General features: G+C 47.6%; 1 protein-coding gene across 5 annotated transcripts in view; it reads right to left on the bottom strand.

Moving 5' to 3' along the window:
* Nucleotides 1-1,191: 1,191 nt before the first annotated feature.
* Nucleotides 1,192-17,193, bottom strand: part of ZNF638 (zinc finger protein 638) — a 63,138-nt gene continuing 47,136 nt past the window's right edge. For 4 of the 5 annotated variants that reach the window (XM_065634398.1, XM_065634396.1, XM_065634397.1 and 1 more), the window contains exons 29-35: nt 14,794-14,919; nt 10,605-10,654; nt 6,881-8,243; nt 5,780-5,845; nt 3,701-4,628; nt 2,533-2,630; nt 1,192-1,473 (exon numbers count right to left, since the gene is read on the bottom strand). In XM_065634398.1, coding sequence (XP_065490470.1) covers nt 1,414-1,473; nt 2,533-2,630; nt 3,701-4,628; nt 5,780-5,845; nt 6,881-8,243; nt 10,605-10,654; nt 14,794-14,919 — 2,691 coding nt within the window. In that variant the 3' untranslated portion in view covers nt 1,192-1,413. The remainder of the gene's footprint in view (nt 1,474-2,532; nt 2,631-3,700; nt 4,629-5,779; nt 5,846-6,880; nt 8,244-10,604; nt 10,655-14,793; nt 14,920-17,193) is intronic. The other variant, XM_065634399.1, reaches the window with a different exon arrangement.

Here is a 17,193-nt window from a genome sequence, read left to right on the forward strand (position 1 = left end):
ACCCCCAAATTTATTCAGGGAAGGGGGGTGCAAGAAGGGGAGGTGAGGCAGGGAGAGGGGAACACCAGGAGGATGGAGCTCAACTGTTTCCACCATGCCGCACCCCACAAATTCTCTTGCTCTCTGCACAGACAGAGCTGCTCTCTGCACTAAAATCCACTTTGTAGCCCGTTATTTCAGCCGGGGGTTTTCAATTATCTCATATATGAATTGCTACCAAGCGAGTGCACAACCAAGCGGGAGCAATCATGCGGTTAAAGAGCTTCGGGGGCCCACAGGGAGGACACGCGTGTCCGCTCCCTGAATCACCAAGGATTTGCTGCTCCAAATCCCTCCCGTGCATCCAGTTCACCAAGTTCACCCACAGCACAAGGGACTGAGAAAGAAGAAAAAAAGAGAAAAGCAAAAAAAAAAAAAAAAAAAGCCCAATCCAAAAGAATCCGCAGTTTAGGAAGTTCTGCTCACGACTGCCCAAAGCGACGTCATTTCGGGAGCCTCAGCTGAGGCTCTGTCCCCTGCGCACTCAGGGCACGGGCTGGAAATAAAGATGTTTTCTGGCTGTGGATCATTCCCAAATCCAACCCATGAAGTTCACGCACGTCCCGGCTCCTGAAGCTTCGCGGCCTGAGGGACCCCGTGGATCATCTGCCCCCACGGAATGGGTCCCACGGCGGGGAATGTGTCCCACGACTTCAGGCGATTTTGGCGTTTTCCCCGTCGCGGCTCTGAAGATTTTTGTAGCAGCTCCGGCATGGGGACGACTTGTAACGTCCCCGCAAAGCCGCTTGTTTTCCTCGGACACGTCGTTACTGCTCCAGGAACAGAATTCAGTCCAAGGCAACTCCCCGCAGTCCGGAGGAGCGCAGAGACAACGGAGGGTTTTTAAAAAGTCTTTTAAATAAATGTAAAATGTAGAAAGCAAAGGGAAACGGGGGACGGTCCAGGCTGCGATGTGACCCGGCAGGCAGAGAACGCGGCTTCGCAACGTTCCGGAGCAGACGGCAAAGTGCTGAGAGCTCCAGAGGCTTTGACCTGCAGACCAGAACAAACCGGGGAAAACAACCCAAAACGAACACAGAAGCCGGGGAGCGCGGCCGGGGAGCTCTGCCCCGTCACAACCACAGCCCAGGGCCCCCAGTGCGGCCCAGCGCCAGCAAAACGCGACAAATCACACCAAAAGCACCCCCCGTGTTAACTATACAGTAAGAACATTTATTTCATGTCGACACCTGTAAAAGTCTCTCCCGCGTTGATGATTTTTTTTTTTTCAGTCTATATTGGGCTCAAAATTTATACAACATGAATGTTCGTTTCTGAAACAAAACTACAAATTCGGCCATAACAAAATACACAAAATTGACTGGACCCCAAAGTTTAATTCACTGAAAGAATCCTCCTCCTTGCCTCGCATCATCACCTCGAACTCCGCTCGTCCCCGCCGTTATCCTCAACCTTCTGCGTGGCCGTGAATTTCTGCAGAAATAAAGGCAGATGGTGACAAAATACCGTATTATTCCTCAACCCGCGACAAGATTGTGCTATAAAACCAGCACAGGTTTCATAAAAGTGTTGCCCAAAAGCCACCGTGCTCCGTACACCGATAATGTGTGATCTGTGCCCAGAAAACACCCCGAGTTTTGCTCCCAAACCCACATACACAATCACCACACAGAACTTTTCCAGGACATACGGCAAAATATTAATTATCAGGCGCTCACCCAGTGACAGGGGCCTGTGACTGCTGAGGAAATAGAAAACACTAAATCAGCGTCAGTTTTCTGGCTGCCAAACTGACTTTTTGGTCGTTTTCTATCTGCAAGATGTGAAATTTTCTATCTGCAAGATACAAAACACAGCTGCAGCAAACCAGGGAATCTGATAAACGCACGTTTTTGGACACGGCACTGCAGAGTTTTTTAAAATATCTTAAAAATGACGGGAAAACAAGAGCTGTTCCTGGGACGGCCGTGCCGGTCTCACTGCAGCGACCTCCACAAATATTTTATTTGCGACTCATTTGCCACGTTTGACCCTTTGCTACACAGAATTTTCTGCCGCATTCAATATTTCGCAGGCCTTCAGGGAGCGGCCGTGTTTTCCCAGCAACTCCTTTGAGAGTTCAAGTGTTATCAATAGTTTTGTAGGAAAAAAAAATATATATATACACATCTTTAAAACTACGTAAGCAGTTCCTGCATTTCTATACACCAAAAGTTGGCAATAAAACTCTGAAAGGGATTAGAACAGTGGGCAGATATCGCGCTGCGCCGTGCTAATTAGAAATAAATCGGCCTGTATTTGTAAATTTTAGGAAAAAAGAACTTTGTTTCGCTGCTGTTGTTTAACAGCGTCCCCTGCGTCACACAACGAACCGAGTGCTGGGGTTTGGACTCTCCAGTCAGCCAGAGTCACTCATCAAAAATAATCCGGTTTCTTTCTAATTCTATATTCCAAGAATCTGAGGCCACCAACAAACTGATTGATGTTTTGCTGCTGAATTCCGATTTTTAGACTGGAGTAACACAATTTTACCTGTTTTAACCTCTCCTTCCCCGTTATCTCGTTCCGCGGCTCAAGCTCAGGAGCAATTAGTCCTTCCCTAAGTCCAGCTCTTCTGCCTGAGAGTTTTCCTACACAGAGAGCAACTAAAATCACTTACTGGTTGTGCATCACATCTCTTTGGATTCATTTGTCACCACCAGGCAGACCAGAAACCAACTCAAGGGCTCGGGTATTTTACCAGACCTTTTTACAGCTATCCTGCTAATAGAAAATATTCTGAATTTTCAGTACTTCTGTTAATCATGGGCAAGCTTATATTCTCTAACACTAACAAGATCAAATAAAATCGGTAATATTTACATATTTTGGGGGGGTGTATACAGACAACTAAACCCTTTCCCCTTACCTTTTTTTTTGGCCAAAGCCCTTCCGTTTTTTTATATAGAGAGAGATATATAGGTCTATATACAGATATATATAGCGATATAAAAATATATGTATATCTATATAAAACATACGTATATCCATATCTCCCTGCTTGGCTCTGTGTTAAACTTTCTTAACCCTTTGCTAATTCCACGGTACCATGTTCTACATTTTTTTCCCGTTACATCTTTGTTTCTATTTCAATTTACTCACCTGTTTTAACGAAGTTCTGCCCTGTAACTACAAGTAACTTGCCCAGCGTTGGGTGGTTTACCAGGCCTTGCGATAAAGGCGAGAAAAGAAACTATTTCCCCCAATTTTAGTCATCATGAACATCAAATGAACACTTTAAATCCACATGCCGCTTCATCTTAGATCAAAAGAAAGATGCGCTGTAAAATAAATTACTAAAATATCCCACCTTCAGGCCGCTGGTCACTCTCAGTCTGTTTTTTCTGTTTGGGCTTTTTGTGGTTTTTTCGGGGGTTTTTGGGGAGCAGAGGGGTTTGTGGTTTGTTGGGTTTTTTTGTTTGGTTTGATTTTTGGTTTTTTTGCTGGTGTTTTTCCTTTGGTTTGGTTTTGGTTTTGTGGGGGTTTTTGTTTGTTGGTTTTCCCCCAGCATCTCTTTCATTAACTTTGCCAAAGCTTTGGGATTTCCCAGTTCCCTCTGTTTGCAACAAGGATCTCCGTGCGTTTGGCACTGAGCGCAAGCATCTTATTTTACATTTTATATTTTCTACTATTTTTCTAGAAACCAGGAGAGCTTCCTTACCTCTTGACTTTGAGTTTGCAGGAACAACTTCTGGCCTCGTATCTTGCAGAACTCCCATTTCTTCTGGTCCTGCCACAGCCACATCATCTTCATCCTCTTCCCCACTGGCCAGATTTTTCCCCGGGAAAGGATTTTCTTCTTCCTTGTCCTCCTCTCCGACTTCATCGACCGTCACAAAGTTCAGTTCTTCTTTCAGACGATTGAAATCGGCCAGAAAATCATCTTCGTCTTCGTTGACTTCATCCAGAGTCACCAGAGGGTTGTTGTCCGCGTCCTCCTGGATCTCATCCACCGTCACCAAAGCGCTGGGATCGTCGGGCACCTGCGAGGAACCGTCTGCAGGATCCCCCTTCTCATCCTCCTTGTGCTTCAGCGCGTCCTCCACGCCCAGGCCCACGGGCTCGCTCAGCGGCAGCTCCTCCACCTCCCCGATCTCATCCACGGTCACCAAGGGTTCGGCTTTTAAATCCGGCTCCTCAAAAACCGACCTGAGGACGTCCTTCTGGGAACCCAGCTCGTCCTGATCCGACAGCTCATCCAAGGTGACGAGCGCCTGCGGGTCCTTCACGGCTTCCAAGAGAGGTTCCTCCTCCTCCATCACCTCGTCCACCACCACCAGGCCCTGCAGCTCGCTGAGCGCGTCCAAATTGGCCACGGCCATGAGCCGCGCCGTCACCTCCTCCTCCTCCTCCTCCTCCTCGGTTTCATCCAGCGTGACGAAGGAGGGCTGACGTTCCGCGGCGCGGCCCACGGAGCTCTTCCCTTTCCTCCTCTTGGAACCGGGCTCACAGTTCGGCCTGGGTTTGGCAGCGTCTTTCCTCTTTGCCCGGGGTGGGTTTCGCCGGGGCCTAACCGGAGGTTCCGTCTCCTCCACAACCTCGTCCACTGTCACGAATTCATCCAGGTTAAACGGAAACAGCTTCTCTTCCTAGGGAGGGTAAAAACGGGAATAAAACCAGGTTTAACGTTCATCCAGTGACAAACACCTCCAACCACAGGGTGCCGAATGAAAAATATCCACGCGCTGAAGCCAGCACAAGGTGGGGGCAAAAAGGAAAAGCAACTTGAGGGTAGAAAAACAACTGCCAGGCCTTCAGTCTCAGGGTTTTCATTACCAGAATTTGTGTTAAGTAAGCACATTTAATGCAGAAACCCAAAGTGTTTTCAAAAAAACAGCAGATGAACAGACAAAATGTATGTCTGTTAAAAGAACCAGGTCAAGGCCCCGCAAACTCCACGTGTATTTTTGCAATCACTTGCAGGAGACGAGTGAACATCTGAAAGCCTCCAGAGCATCCTTCGAAAATCCCATTATCCTGTGTCAATACCTCCATCTCTTCCCTAATTATCCGCTGCTACGAAACGGGAGACTATTTAGATGTTTCGATCCAGCAAAATGATTCTGTGTCCCGCTGGCTACACCGTCCGGCTCCTGGAGCGTCTGGCACCGCGTCGGGACCGCGGGGTAAGGTGGGCAAGATGGGTACTTGAAATCAACCAATAAATTAATTTTAGACAGTAAAATGCATCCAAATATCCACTCTACCCCAAATTATGCACTCCGTTTCTTCAGTGAACTATCCTGAAGTTTTTTTTCAAAATATTCCCTCCTACCATCAAACACTGGTTGGTATCTGATACAAGAAGAGTGAAAAAACTCTTGTCAAAGTCAAACTTTAAGGCCAAGATGAACTTTCCTGTGCTAGAGAGCAAAGACTGCAGCTAAGAAATACTAAAACTCGTCCTCCAGCAGAAAAAGTAATCTCAGCAACTTTTTTGCGGGGAAAACGCTTCCACAAAGGATGCAGAAAACGCTTTCCAAGAGTTTGCCCAATCCTGACACATGGACTTTTGCGCTACTGGAATAAACAAACTTATTTCTTACTGGCAAAACTGCATTGATTGTAATGGCTCCTATTTTGATTAATCAAGATGTGTTTGAGCCTGGTTATAATGATTTAAAATTCACGGTCCAGAAATACGAAAAATTCCCTGGTGAAGGACGCTAAAGGTTCCTAAAACACACACACACATCCAGGACAATCCGTATTCCAAGCTAAGCTGCGGTTCCAGCCTCACCTCCTTCTGTTTTGCGCTGCTGCTGGTGCCACCTTTTGCAGTTTTCGTATTGCCAGCAATGGAAACCTGCAAAATTAAGACAAAAGACATGAAATCTGTTAAGTCAACTACCTGTCCACAAAAGAAAAAAAAATAATAAAACAAAAGCAGCTGTTTTTTCCTGTAATGAACTTTTTAAGTTGTCCAGATTGCTGCTTCTGCTGACAGGCTGGGCAAACAGAGCCAGGGCAGCGCAGCATCCAGGCAACCAGCCACGGGTCACATCTCGCTTCGCAGCCTCTGTTCAGCGCCAGCGCCTGTGCGGGGCTTGACAAAGCAAATAACAGCTCACAAAAGGACAGAACAACTTATTCGTTCCCATTCTGAGCAAATCCAAGAACATGAAGTTACCACGCTCAATAAAGACTCGCTTCAAAAATACCTTCCTGCATTTTTTCCTAGCGGTGTTTCCAAACCAGTCACAGGCTTGCGTTGCACACGCGGCAACCAAAAGCAACTGGTTGCCCCCCAGTTCGTTATTCCAACTGGTCCGTTGGCCCAAACCAGTTGAGAGGTTTATGGAAGGGTGAACATCATCTCCTTGTCCCATGCTCAACACCTGCGAGCAGCACGCAGCTGTTGTCCCCAAAGCAGGTTCTTTACGTGGTGTGCATGCAAACGAGCCCAATTTAGCAGACGGAGGTGAGATATTGTTTATTACAGAGTTGTGCAAGTCTGGATGCTGGAACAAAGCCAGTAAGAAAAGGAACAGCCGTTGTATACAAAATCTTATCATTACGTTCACACCTGAAGAGCCAATCAGTTACACATTTGCATATGGGTTACATATTCATTTTAGCATATAATGAGCAACGTTCAGCTAAAGGACACTTTATCCAATAGTCTTGAGATGAGTGTTAAAGCGACTCAACTAATTGTGCAGGTTCAAAACGTCTGAAGCTGCAAGGACAGTCTGATTAGACGGTTTGCAAGTCACCCTTATCAGACTGACCTAAACCCAAAAGAATTTACATATCTTTATGTTAGTAAACGCAGACAGGATTCATTCTTTAAGTGACAATGACATTATTAGGGATTGAACAGCCTTCCTGCCCTCCTCACCTTAGTGCTGCCGGCGTCTTTCTTCACGCTGGAGATTCTACTCTCCCCCTCTTGGGCCAGTTTGGAACCAGCCCTACATTCCTTCTCTTGCTGCGATGAATTCCTCCCATTTCCTCCCTTTCCAGCCACAACACAACTCCTGCTCACTCTGCATCTGCTGCCGCCGGGCCGCGGATGAGCCTCTTCTTTCGATGCCGTTTTCCTCGCCATCGTGGTCTGGCTTCGGGTCTCCGGCTTCGAGGGAGCTTTCTGCTGCCCTCCTTTCCAGAGGCAAGGCTGGTTTCTCCACACTGGACACCTGGACTTTGATATATCTGGCAGATACACTACCGCCTTTAAAATCGTTTTGCCAACACAGGAAGAGTCTTTGATGGACAGAGACGAGTTTAATGTCACCGCTTTGAGCGTTTCATCGGTTTTTGCTGGTCCTGTTCCTTTACTTTGATGAGCTTTGGTTAAACCTCCCTCGTTGTTCTCGCTGACAGCATTTGGAGCATTTTCCATAGCAGTCCCAGCCTTGGTCACAGATTTGTCAAGTTTCTTCTCAGTTTCTGCCTCGGTTTTGACCAAAAGCTCTTCAGGGTTCTCCTCTGCAGCTCTTCCAACTGTGAGCACAGGCTCTGCCGCTTTCACCGCTGCGTCTGCTCCAGCCACATCCAGTTGCTTCTCCATGGCCGCTCCAGTTTTAAGCACAGGTTTCTTCTCTGTTATCGGAATTACAGATATTTCTTGTTCAGTTTTCACAGCAACAGAAATAGTATTTTTTTCAGGCGCACCCAACTTGTTTGTTTGTGTGCCGACAGCCGAGGCCGTCTCCAGCGAAGGCGCGTTGGGCTCGGGGGGCAGCGCCTCAGGGCCGGCTCCTGTCGGCTCCCCCGCTGCCAAACCCACCGGCGGGACATCTTCACCCTGGCCCGCGGCGGACAATCCTCCTGCTGGCTCAAGGGCAGCAGCAGAGAACGCTTCATCCTGCTCTTCAACATCCTTCTCCGATGCGGATACAACAGCAGGTTCAAACAACGCCGGTTCAGGATGATCTTCTTTCTCAGCACTGGACGGCGGCAGCAGCATCGCTTCTGACCTCGCTTGAGATGATTCGGCAGCAGTGGGTTTGACGGACGTCACAGTCACTTCAACTCCAGCGTCCACCTTCTCCGTAGATGTTTCTGCCAGTCCCGGGGGAGGTTCCCTCGCTGCTCCGTCCCGACGGGACTCGGAGGGCTCTGTCTGCCCCGCCGACGCCTCCTCTCTGCTGGGAGAGCTGGAAACGGGTGCTTGCTTTGCCACACTGGGCTCTGCTGGAGGATGAGCAGCTGCTGTTTGCACCGCTCCTGGTGCCTCTGGATCATTTTTGAAGCCAGAGCTAAATGCATTTAAAAAAAAAAAAAAAAAAGAAAGAAAAGAAGAAATCAAACTACTTTGAGAATTCTACAGTTACCAGTAACCACTTGACGCCAGTGGTGGGGGGTTTCCTGATGCATTAGCGCTTCACATTTGGAAATCTCACCTATCGGGGTTAAAATGGTTAAAAATATCAAGCTGATTCGTTTTATGCTTCTGTTCAATCCACCTCAGTACCACGAGGCTCTTACATGTCGAATTACACGACTTGTAGTCAGAGCTCTCGAGGCAGCGCTCACTACAGACGTGCCCCGTGAGCTCGGCGCTGCCACAAACCCCGAAAATTCAGATCCCCAGAGGCAAAGCAGAGTGCAAAAGCACACACACAGTGAAAATAAAGCTTTGGTCTCCCTGTACAAAGGGGTTATGGCAGGTTTGTGTTTGAAGAGGGCAGACTCTGCAGTCACAGACCTAGAGAGCTCTTCCAGCAGCCAGGAGGCTGAAAAGCTTCATTTTGTTTTTCTGGTTCGGGTTTAAGGGCAGGGAGAGGTCGCTTTGGTTTTAAACCGCAATGACCTGGCACAATAGCAGGGAACACAAAACATCCCTTGGGCTAGGCTCTGGTTTCACTGACTAATGCCACCGTCAGCTCCCAGGGTAACAGAGCCCAGGATGACAAAGCAGAGGATGGAGCTTTTCAGAGCACTTCAGTTACGGGAAGCGCATTAGTCCTCTCTGAAAGAAACAATCCTCCATGGATGATCTTGGGAAACTGGAGATGTCTGTGCTCCTTTTCCCCTAAAGCTTGAGACAACAAGCATCCCAACACCTCGCGCATCTCTAGAGGGGAAGGTGCTGAGATAACAACGCTGACAATCTCGCCAAGTGCTGGAAAAAAACACAAAAGTGGCAAATGCACATAATTAATCGGTGGTCATGCACAACGGAGCAGCCTGTGCTACGGTTTCTCAGAACCGATGGATATGATAAAGGGTGCAGAGTTGTATAAACCCTCATCAAAATAAAGACCGGAGAGGCCGGCCATGCTGGGAACACTCCCAGCACGATGTCAGCAAGAAAATGAAGGCTGGAACAACCGGAATTGAGCGCAGACGAAAACGCTGTGTCTGGCAGTGGCTGGACGCCAAGGTTTCCTCCGGAGCCGAGGGCACCGTCCTCTGCTGCCCCCCGTCATCGCTGACCGGGATGAAGAGACTGGGTGCACCCCCAGCCAGTTTGCTGAGGCTGATCTTAGACTAAGCGGTCAGGGCTGATCTGGTTTTTCTGCCAGAGTGTTGGTTTACAACACAGAAGACATTTTGACAGGGATTAAACCTTGTTTGTCCTACAGACCACTGAGATTTCCATCTGTGTGGCAAAACAGGACCTGGGTAAATCAGAGCACGAAGCCCAGAATGCAGCTCAAGGCCCAGGTTTGTCACTGCGGCACAGAAAGCTTAATTAAACCCAAGCTTTGATGCTGCGCTCAACGTACCCCACTTATGTCTCTTTTCACACTAACACCCGCCCTGTGCCTTCCACAAAACCTGCTGGTCTCCAAAATACATGGACAGATTCAAACCGCACTGTCACACAAGGTGCTTTAAGTCAGATTCGTTAACAAGAACTCTTAGAATGATCTATCCATTTATAAAAGCATTCCCAAAACATAAATCGAGCTCTAAAACCAACAAATAGTGACTGTACAATTGCAAATTTTACTACAACCAACATCCATAAAACAATTTGAAATGGAACACGTCAAAACCACCAATTTGCATTTCTAGGCTCTGATACAGCACCTAAACACTTTTTAAAATCAATTCGGGGACATGTACCACAGCATGAATAAGTTAATAAGTTAATGTTAATAAGTTAAACAAGGAAGTTTCAGTTTATTTTTAGCTTTTGGAAACAAAAACAATAGAGCCAGATGCTCTGACAGAGGAAAGACGAAATAAAGCAATCACTGCCCGGTTAAATACAACAGAAATTGTCTTACCGACACGTATTTCCAAACAAACTTTCCAGGACCTGGGGTAAAATCCTGGTCACAGTTAGTGAAACAATAATAACTCAACAAACTACACAGAAAACAGGATTTTACCCCACGTGTCTGTGTCCTTTGGAAGCCCCGGATTTCGGAGCAATCCCAGCGGTTACAGCTCGACGGAGCGCAGGACACGCAGGGCACGCACGGCCCAAGAGCTCACAGCAGGATGGAGCTGACGGGGCCCAGTGCGGGGCTTTTATCAGCTTTCTTACAGATGATTACAAAAAACCACTAAAAAAACCTCCACCAAAACAACCAACTAAAAATCTAAGGGGAAAAAAAAACACAAAAAGAAAAATTGAAATACCATTAAGTAGTGGAAAGACATACCTTCCTTCGCTGGGTTCCTCTTTCTTCACTTCTTTTTTCACAACTTCAGCCTGAAAGGCAAAAATGAGGGTTCAGTATCAATGACTTTCAGAAGCACCAGCAGAGGTTTGTACAACCCAGCGAACAAACGACGCCACAACCCCAAATCTGGGCAGGTATCACCTGAGAGAGCACACGACGGGGAATTGTTGTACAACCCTGTCCCACAGAATATATTTCATAAGACAACAAATCAAAGTGCACGGCAGCATAAGAGATTTTACTCAAAGTTCGCTGGGCAGAAATGTGACGCACCACTGGGGGTTTTGTTCATCTCATTTTTGAGCAGAATTATTATTATTGTTATTATTATATTCCCTGTCGACCCATTATCTCCAGAAAACCCAAGGCCAGATTCTGTTCCTGGGAATCTCCTAACACAGTGTTCGTTCCTCATCGGGTGACTGCACCTTTCTGCTTTCTGTGATGTGGAACAAACGTGAAGTGAAATAATGTCACCTGCAAACAAGACACCGACGCGCCCAAGCTCTGCAGCTACCACAGCCGGTAGTGTAGGCCCAAATAACTGAAAAAAACCCTTACAAGCTCAAAGCTGAAATCTCAATCTCTTTTCTGAAGGTATTACGCAAACTAATTTGAAGATTATCACTATTAGAGCATCAGATAAATGGATACATGGAATTCATGTTCATCTTTTATTTACGTGCATAATTCCAAAGCCTCCAGTCTTCCCTTTCTAAAAACATTTATTCCAGAGGTAAGTGCCAGAAGTCATTTGGACATGTTATAATGAATTAAAAACGAGGCGATTTTCCTTCAGACTGAATTCATCCAGAGAAGATGCCCCACGGCAAACGGAGCCTCGAGCTCAGTGCTCCCGCGGCACCGTGCGCAGAACCGATGGCCGAGAGGTGACGGACTCAAACCGCAGCCAAGAACAGATGGAAAAACTCAGTTTTCCGTCTTACCAATACGATCAGGCGTTTTTCTCTCCACCTCACAGATAAAAATAAAGGCAAAGAATTTATCCCCGAAGTACAGATGGATTTTACCATTTGCGCAAAGCTGTGCCAGCGCACTGACAACGACTGGGACGACACCAGTTGCAGCCGCGCTCTGATTCCACATCCCAGTTGCGCATCCTCCTTCACTGGTACAGTAGTTTCCCCACACTTCTGTTATTTCAGCAGTACTGAGTTCAGACATTAGCAGCAAAATTACAGAAACGAAACTCCTGTTGCAGGAAAAAATCAGGTTTGAGACCATGCAAGGAAGCGGGAGGTGCACAAGCCCAGGGGACGCGGTGAGATGCGCCCGAGGTTCTGGCGGGTGAAGTTGCTGAGCCACTGTCCATCATGTTTGAGAAGTCGTGGCAGGCCGGTGAAGTTCTCACCGACTGCAAAAAGGGAAATAACCCCTCATTTTTAACAAGGGATAAAAGGAAGACCTGGGGAAATACAGGCCAGTGAGTCTCAACTCTGTGCACGGCAAGATCATGGAGCAGATCCTCCTGGAAACTGCGCTGAGACACAGGGAAAACAAGGAGGTTGGTGACAATAAATCATACCTGACAAATTCAGTGGCCTTCTAGGATGAGGTTAATGTGTTGGGGGATAAGGGAAGAGCGACTGACACCATCTACCTGGGCTTGTGCAAGCATCTGATGCTGTCCCGCACGACACCCTTGTCTCCAAACCGGAGATTCGGATTTGAGGGATGGACACTCGGTGGGGGAGCAGTTGGCTGGATGGCGGCACTCAAAGGGTTGGGGTCAACGGCTCCACGTCCAAGCAGAGACCAGCGACAAGTGGTGATGAGAAGCTCAATGTGATGCACAATGTGAGTTTGCGGCTCAGAAACCAACCGTGTCCTGGGCTGTGTCACCCACAGCAGGGGGAGGGAGGGGATTGTCCCCTGTGGTGAGACCCTCCTGCAGTGCTGGTCCAGCTCCGTCCTCAGCACAGGACACACATGGACCTGCTGGAGAGGGGCCAGAGGAGCCTCAGGAATGATCCGAGGCTGGAACAGCTCTGCTGGGAGGACAGGCTGAGAGAGTTGGGGGGGTTCAGCTGGAGAAGAGAAGCTCTGGGGAGACCTTATGAGCAGCCTCCAGCACCTAAAGGGACCTACAGGAGAGCTGGAGAGGGACTTTTTACAAGGGTGTGTAGTGACAGGACAAGGGATGATGGCTTTCAACTGAAAGGAGAGATTTAGATGAGATATAAGGAAGAAATTCTTCCCCAGGAGGGTGATGAGGCACTGGAAGAGGCTGCCCAGAGAGGTGGTGGATGAACCATCCCTGGAGACATCCCAGGCCAGGCTGGACGGGGCTCTGAGCAACCTGAGCTGGTGCAGATGTCCCTGCTCATGGCAGGGGGGCACTGGGGGAGCTCGAAGGTCCCTCCAACCCAAACTATTCTGTGATAACATAATTAAATGAGCACCTACATTACTGCTGTTACTGTGCCACTGGCATCAGTTCCTGCTGCTCTACCTCAGCCTCTCTCTGTATCACCCGAGTGCGCAGCTGGAAAAAAATATTATTCTGAAAACAGCGCGTGAATGCGACTCTTTGTTGGTGTTGAACTCTGCTCTGGTGAAACATTTACAGTGACAAAGGCACGTTATTCCACTGCTACACGAGATATAGGGCACAGCTATAAAAAGCAGACGTGAATCACAGTTCCCACAATGCGCCCTGGACAGATGTTCCTCAGTGGGAGCACTTCAAGGAATGATATTTTGCTTATTTTTCAGTGCTAAGAGAGCTCATTTTTTGTGTTTTCTAGACTTAAGCAAAAGCTCATCAGTCTGAAGATTTGGTTATTTTCTTCAGCTACAGAGTCAGTCTAACAAAAGAAGGCAGGTTGATCACTGAAGCTCTGCAGACATTTCAGTCACTCTCACAGAAAGTCAGAGCAGTGATTTTACACAGAACAGGCTCTGCACGTGCACAGAACTGCGGATTTGCTTGGAAAGGGGAATTTTTAGTCTGCTCCCAAAGCTACCTGCGTGCCCAAATCACATCTTGAGTATCGTCGTATGTCCTGAACCATCACAGACACTATTTAACAACTATGGCAAGAGAGCCCTACCAGACACCGTATGTCGTTAAAAATGGGAATCCTAAACACCACAGAGCCGCCCTTGGACTTCATAAATAAGGATGCTTTCCAGTAAAGCAGAAGAAAGTGTCAATACAAAACAGACCATGATCCAAGCCAATGGTCAGTACAGAACCTATTGGTTAAAAAGAAGTTTGAAATTCATTGTGATGCTCAGTGCAAATACCACTGACAGCTCTGCCAGTGCGGGAAGCAGAATTACATGTGTGGATGATGTTTTTTCCCCTCCCTGTTGAAATAACGGACTGAAGTCCTTGTTACCAATGGACACCTCAAGTTAAACTTTCTCTGGTGCTGAATAAAAGCGAAGGGGAAAAACTCAAGTGCCCCGTCCCTCCGGGCACATCCTGGCGCTGGGATGGGATCCCAAAGCTGTGACGCTGAGCAGGAACAGCCACGTGCAGGCAATGAGAGCTCTGGAACGGGACTCACAGGGACCATCACTTCAAAAAAAAAAAAAAAAAGGCAAAAAAAACAACAACAGAACACAAAACCCCATACGCATTTCAGTCTCAATCTTCACACCACGTCTGGATTCACGTTCTCCACTTTGGAAGCCGCAGTGCTATTAGGATGTGGCTGATATTAGCATTTCTTACTTAAAGCTCTTTATCCATCCAGTGCAACAGGCACTAAGCTCCTTCGTCTCCTGCTGCAGTAACTGAGTCTGGAATCAAGGGGACTAAAGCCGATGAGCTGCTAAAGATCAATCAAACTAGATCAGAAAAAACCTACTAATTTTAATCATCAATCTTTTCTAACCAGTAGGAAATAGTTGCTTCCCTCCTTTCTTCCTTTTTTTTTTCATGCTTCATTAAGAAATACTTCCAGCGGTGGAAAAAGATTCTATACACGGTGGTAAAATATAGAAAGAAAGAAAAGAAAGACAAAAACCACGGTGTGCTTTTGCAGCTCTGCCAAATCCCAGAGTATGGACTGGCTGATCCAGTTCGCAGCGGTGCCGAGTTTTCAGCACACAGCGCAGGAAATCCTGACGCTGTCAGCACAAGCTGGTTGTTGGAGGCCACAAAAATCAACGTGCTATGGAAAAGGAGGAATCTGACCTGGGCAGCATGTCCGCGGGGTGACAGGGCGCAGGTCAGCGTGTGCTCGCCCATGGTGTAGGGCTGTTGCTGCAGGAAGCCGTGCATGGAGCGGGCCGAGCGGGGGCTGTCCAGCTGCAGGATGGCCTGCGAGGAAACACAGCACAAGCTGCAAAGAACTGTTACAGAATCACAACATGTCAGGGGTTGGAAGGGGCCTCGAAAGCTCATCCAGTCCAATCCCCCCGCTGGAGCAGGAGCACCCAGAGGAGGTTACACAGGAAGGTGTCCAGGCGGGTTGGAATGTCTGCAGAGAAGGAGACTCCACAACCTCCCTGGGCAGCCTGGGCCAGGCTCTGGCACCCTCACCATGAAGAAGTTTCTTCTCTAATTTAAATGGAACCCTCCTGTGTTCCAGTTCATACCCATTGCGCCTTACCATTTGTTGTCACCCAGAAGAGCCGGGCTCCATCCTCCTGACACTCCCCCTTTCCATATTGATCCCCATGAATGAGGTCACCCCTCAGTCTCCTCTCCTCCAAGCTCGAGAGCCCCAGCTCCTCAGCCTTTCCTCACACGGGAGATGCTCCACTCCCTCCAGCATCTTCGTGGCTGCGCTGGACTCTCTCCAGCAGTTCCCTGTCCTGCTGGAACTGAGGGGCCCAGAACTGGACACCATATTCCAGATGAGGTCTCACCAGGGCAGAGCAGAGGAGCAGGAGAACCTCTCTGACCTACTGACCACCCCCCTTCTAATCCCCCCAGGTCCCATTGCCCTTCCTGGCCACAAGGGCCCAGTGCTGGCTCATGGTCACCCTGCTGTCCCCAGGACCCCCAGGTCCCTTTCCCCTGCACTGCTCTCTAATAGGTCATTCCCCAACTTACAGTGGGATCTGGGGTTGTTCCTACCCAGATACAAGACTCTACACTTGCCCTTGTTCTATTTCATTAATTTCTCCCCGCTCAGCTCTCCAGCCTGCTCAGATCTCTGGATGGCAGCACAGCCTCCCAGTGTCAGCCGCTCCTCCCAGCTTGGTGTCATCATTCTCTTTTCCGTTTGCAGAGCAAGTTTAGGAAAGTCAGTTGGTGGAGCTTGTGACATTCCTGAAGGGTTTCACTGTTTTTATTTTAAATTAGGTATAAGCAGCATTTGTTGAGGAAATCCATGGGGAACAGTGGACTCTGTTCTTTGTGAGGGGCTGAAGGAGGGAATCTCTCCATGTGAAATTATCTCTATAACTAAGTAAGGACCCACGATCCATCCCAAAGCAGCAGGTCTGGAGGTGCCCCACCCACAGTGTCCCAATTCTGACTCTGGGACACCTGCAGCTTCGGTTCTGCTCCACAATCACAGAACCGTTTTGGTTGGAAAAGACCCTTAAGATCATCGAGTCCAACCGCAAACCTGACACTGCCAATTATCTGCTTCACTTGGAACAGCGGAACAAGCTCCACAGCAGTTCTCGTTGCCACATGGCCCTGCAATGAACAGCCCTGTGGAAAGAACCTGAACTAAAAATGCCATAAAACAAACACGTCAGGTAAAAGAAGTCACGCTGTAAGAAAGACTTGACTTGCAAGAGTGAACGTTGATTTCCTGGAGTGCTGCACCTCCAGATTGTCGTGCAGACATTAACACCCGCCCTGAGGTCACTGATAAAAGTCAATTATTTGTCTCCACTGCCACGTTACTCCCACATACAAATAGAACTTTCCCTGTGTCCACACACTCCTGATCTGTCGGTTTAAAGCAAAACTTTTCAGAAATCTCACAGAACCAGACACTTTTGTACAATCCTCTGGGCACAGCTAATCCAGGCTATCACAGCTCCAGAGAGAAACCAGCAAACATTTGCCTCCCGGACTCACCCGGTGAGACAACCAGTGACAAGCAGAATTTGCAACATTCAGCAACGATCATGCCAATAAATTAAGAAAAAGTTGTGTTCTAAAGCTGATTTTACCTGTGTCGATTCAACGGAATTAAAGGATTTGATGTCCAATCCAACCAAATCAGTTAAGGTCTCGAAATCAGCCCTAGATGTTTTACTGGCTGCAGAGTTCTCTTTATTGCACGTGAAAATTTGAAAAAGCAGGTTTAGTTTCAAAAAAGACAAACGCTTCTTAAAAGCAGCTTCACCTGCTTTATGGTTTATTAGCAGGTGGACACTTAAGATAGCTCATAACAATGGGAACGCAGCTGCTTTTTAACTGTTAATATATATATACACATCCAATAAATTAAATCTAGTTCATAAAATAAAAATCCAATGTTAAGTGCAAAAAAGCAACATTACAAATTAAAATAACATTTTTTTTTTAAATTGAAAATCAAGTCACTACATTTTGAAACGTCCCAAAATAAAAATCAATTACAGTAATTCTGACACTTTCGCTTCTCATATCGAAATGACTTTTTCC

This window comes from Caloenas nicobarica, chromosome 4 (assembly GCF_036013445.1).
Source record: "Caloenas nicobarica isolate bCalNic1 chromosome 4, bCalNic1.hap1, whole genome shotgun sequence".
Taxonomy (NCBI): Eukaryota; Metazoa; Chordata; class Aves; order Columbiformes; family Columbidae; genus Caloenas; species Caloenas nicobarica.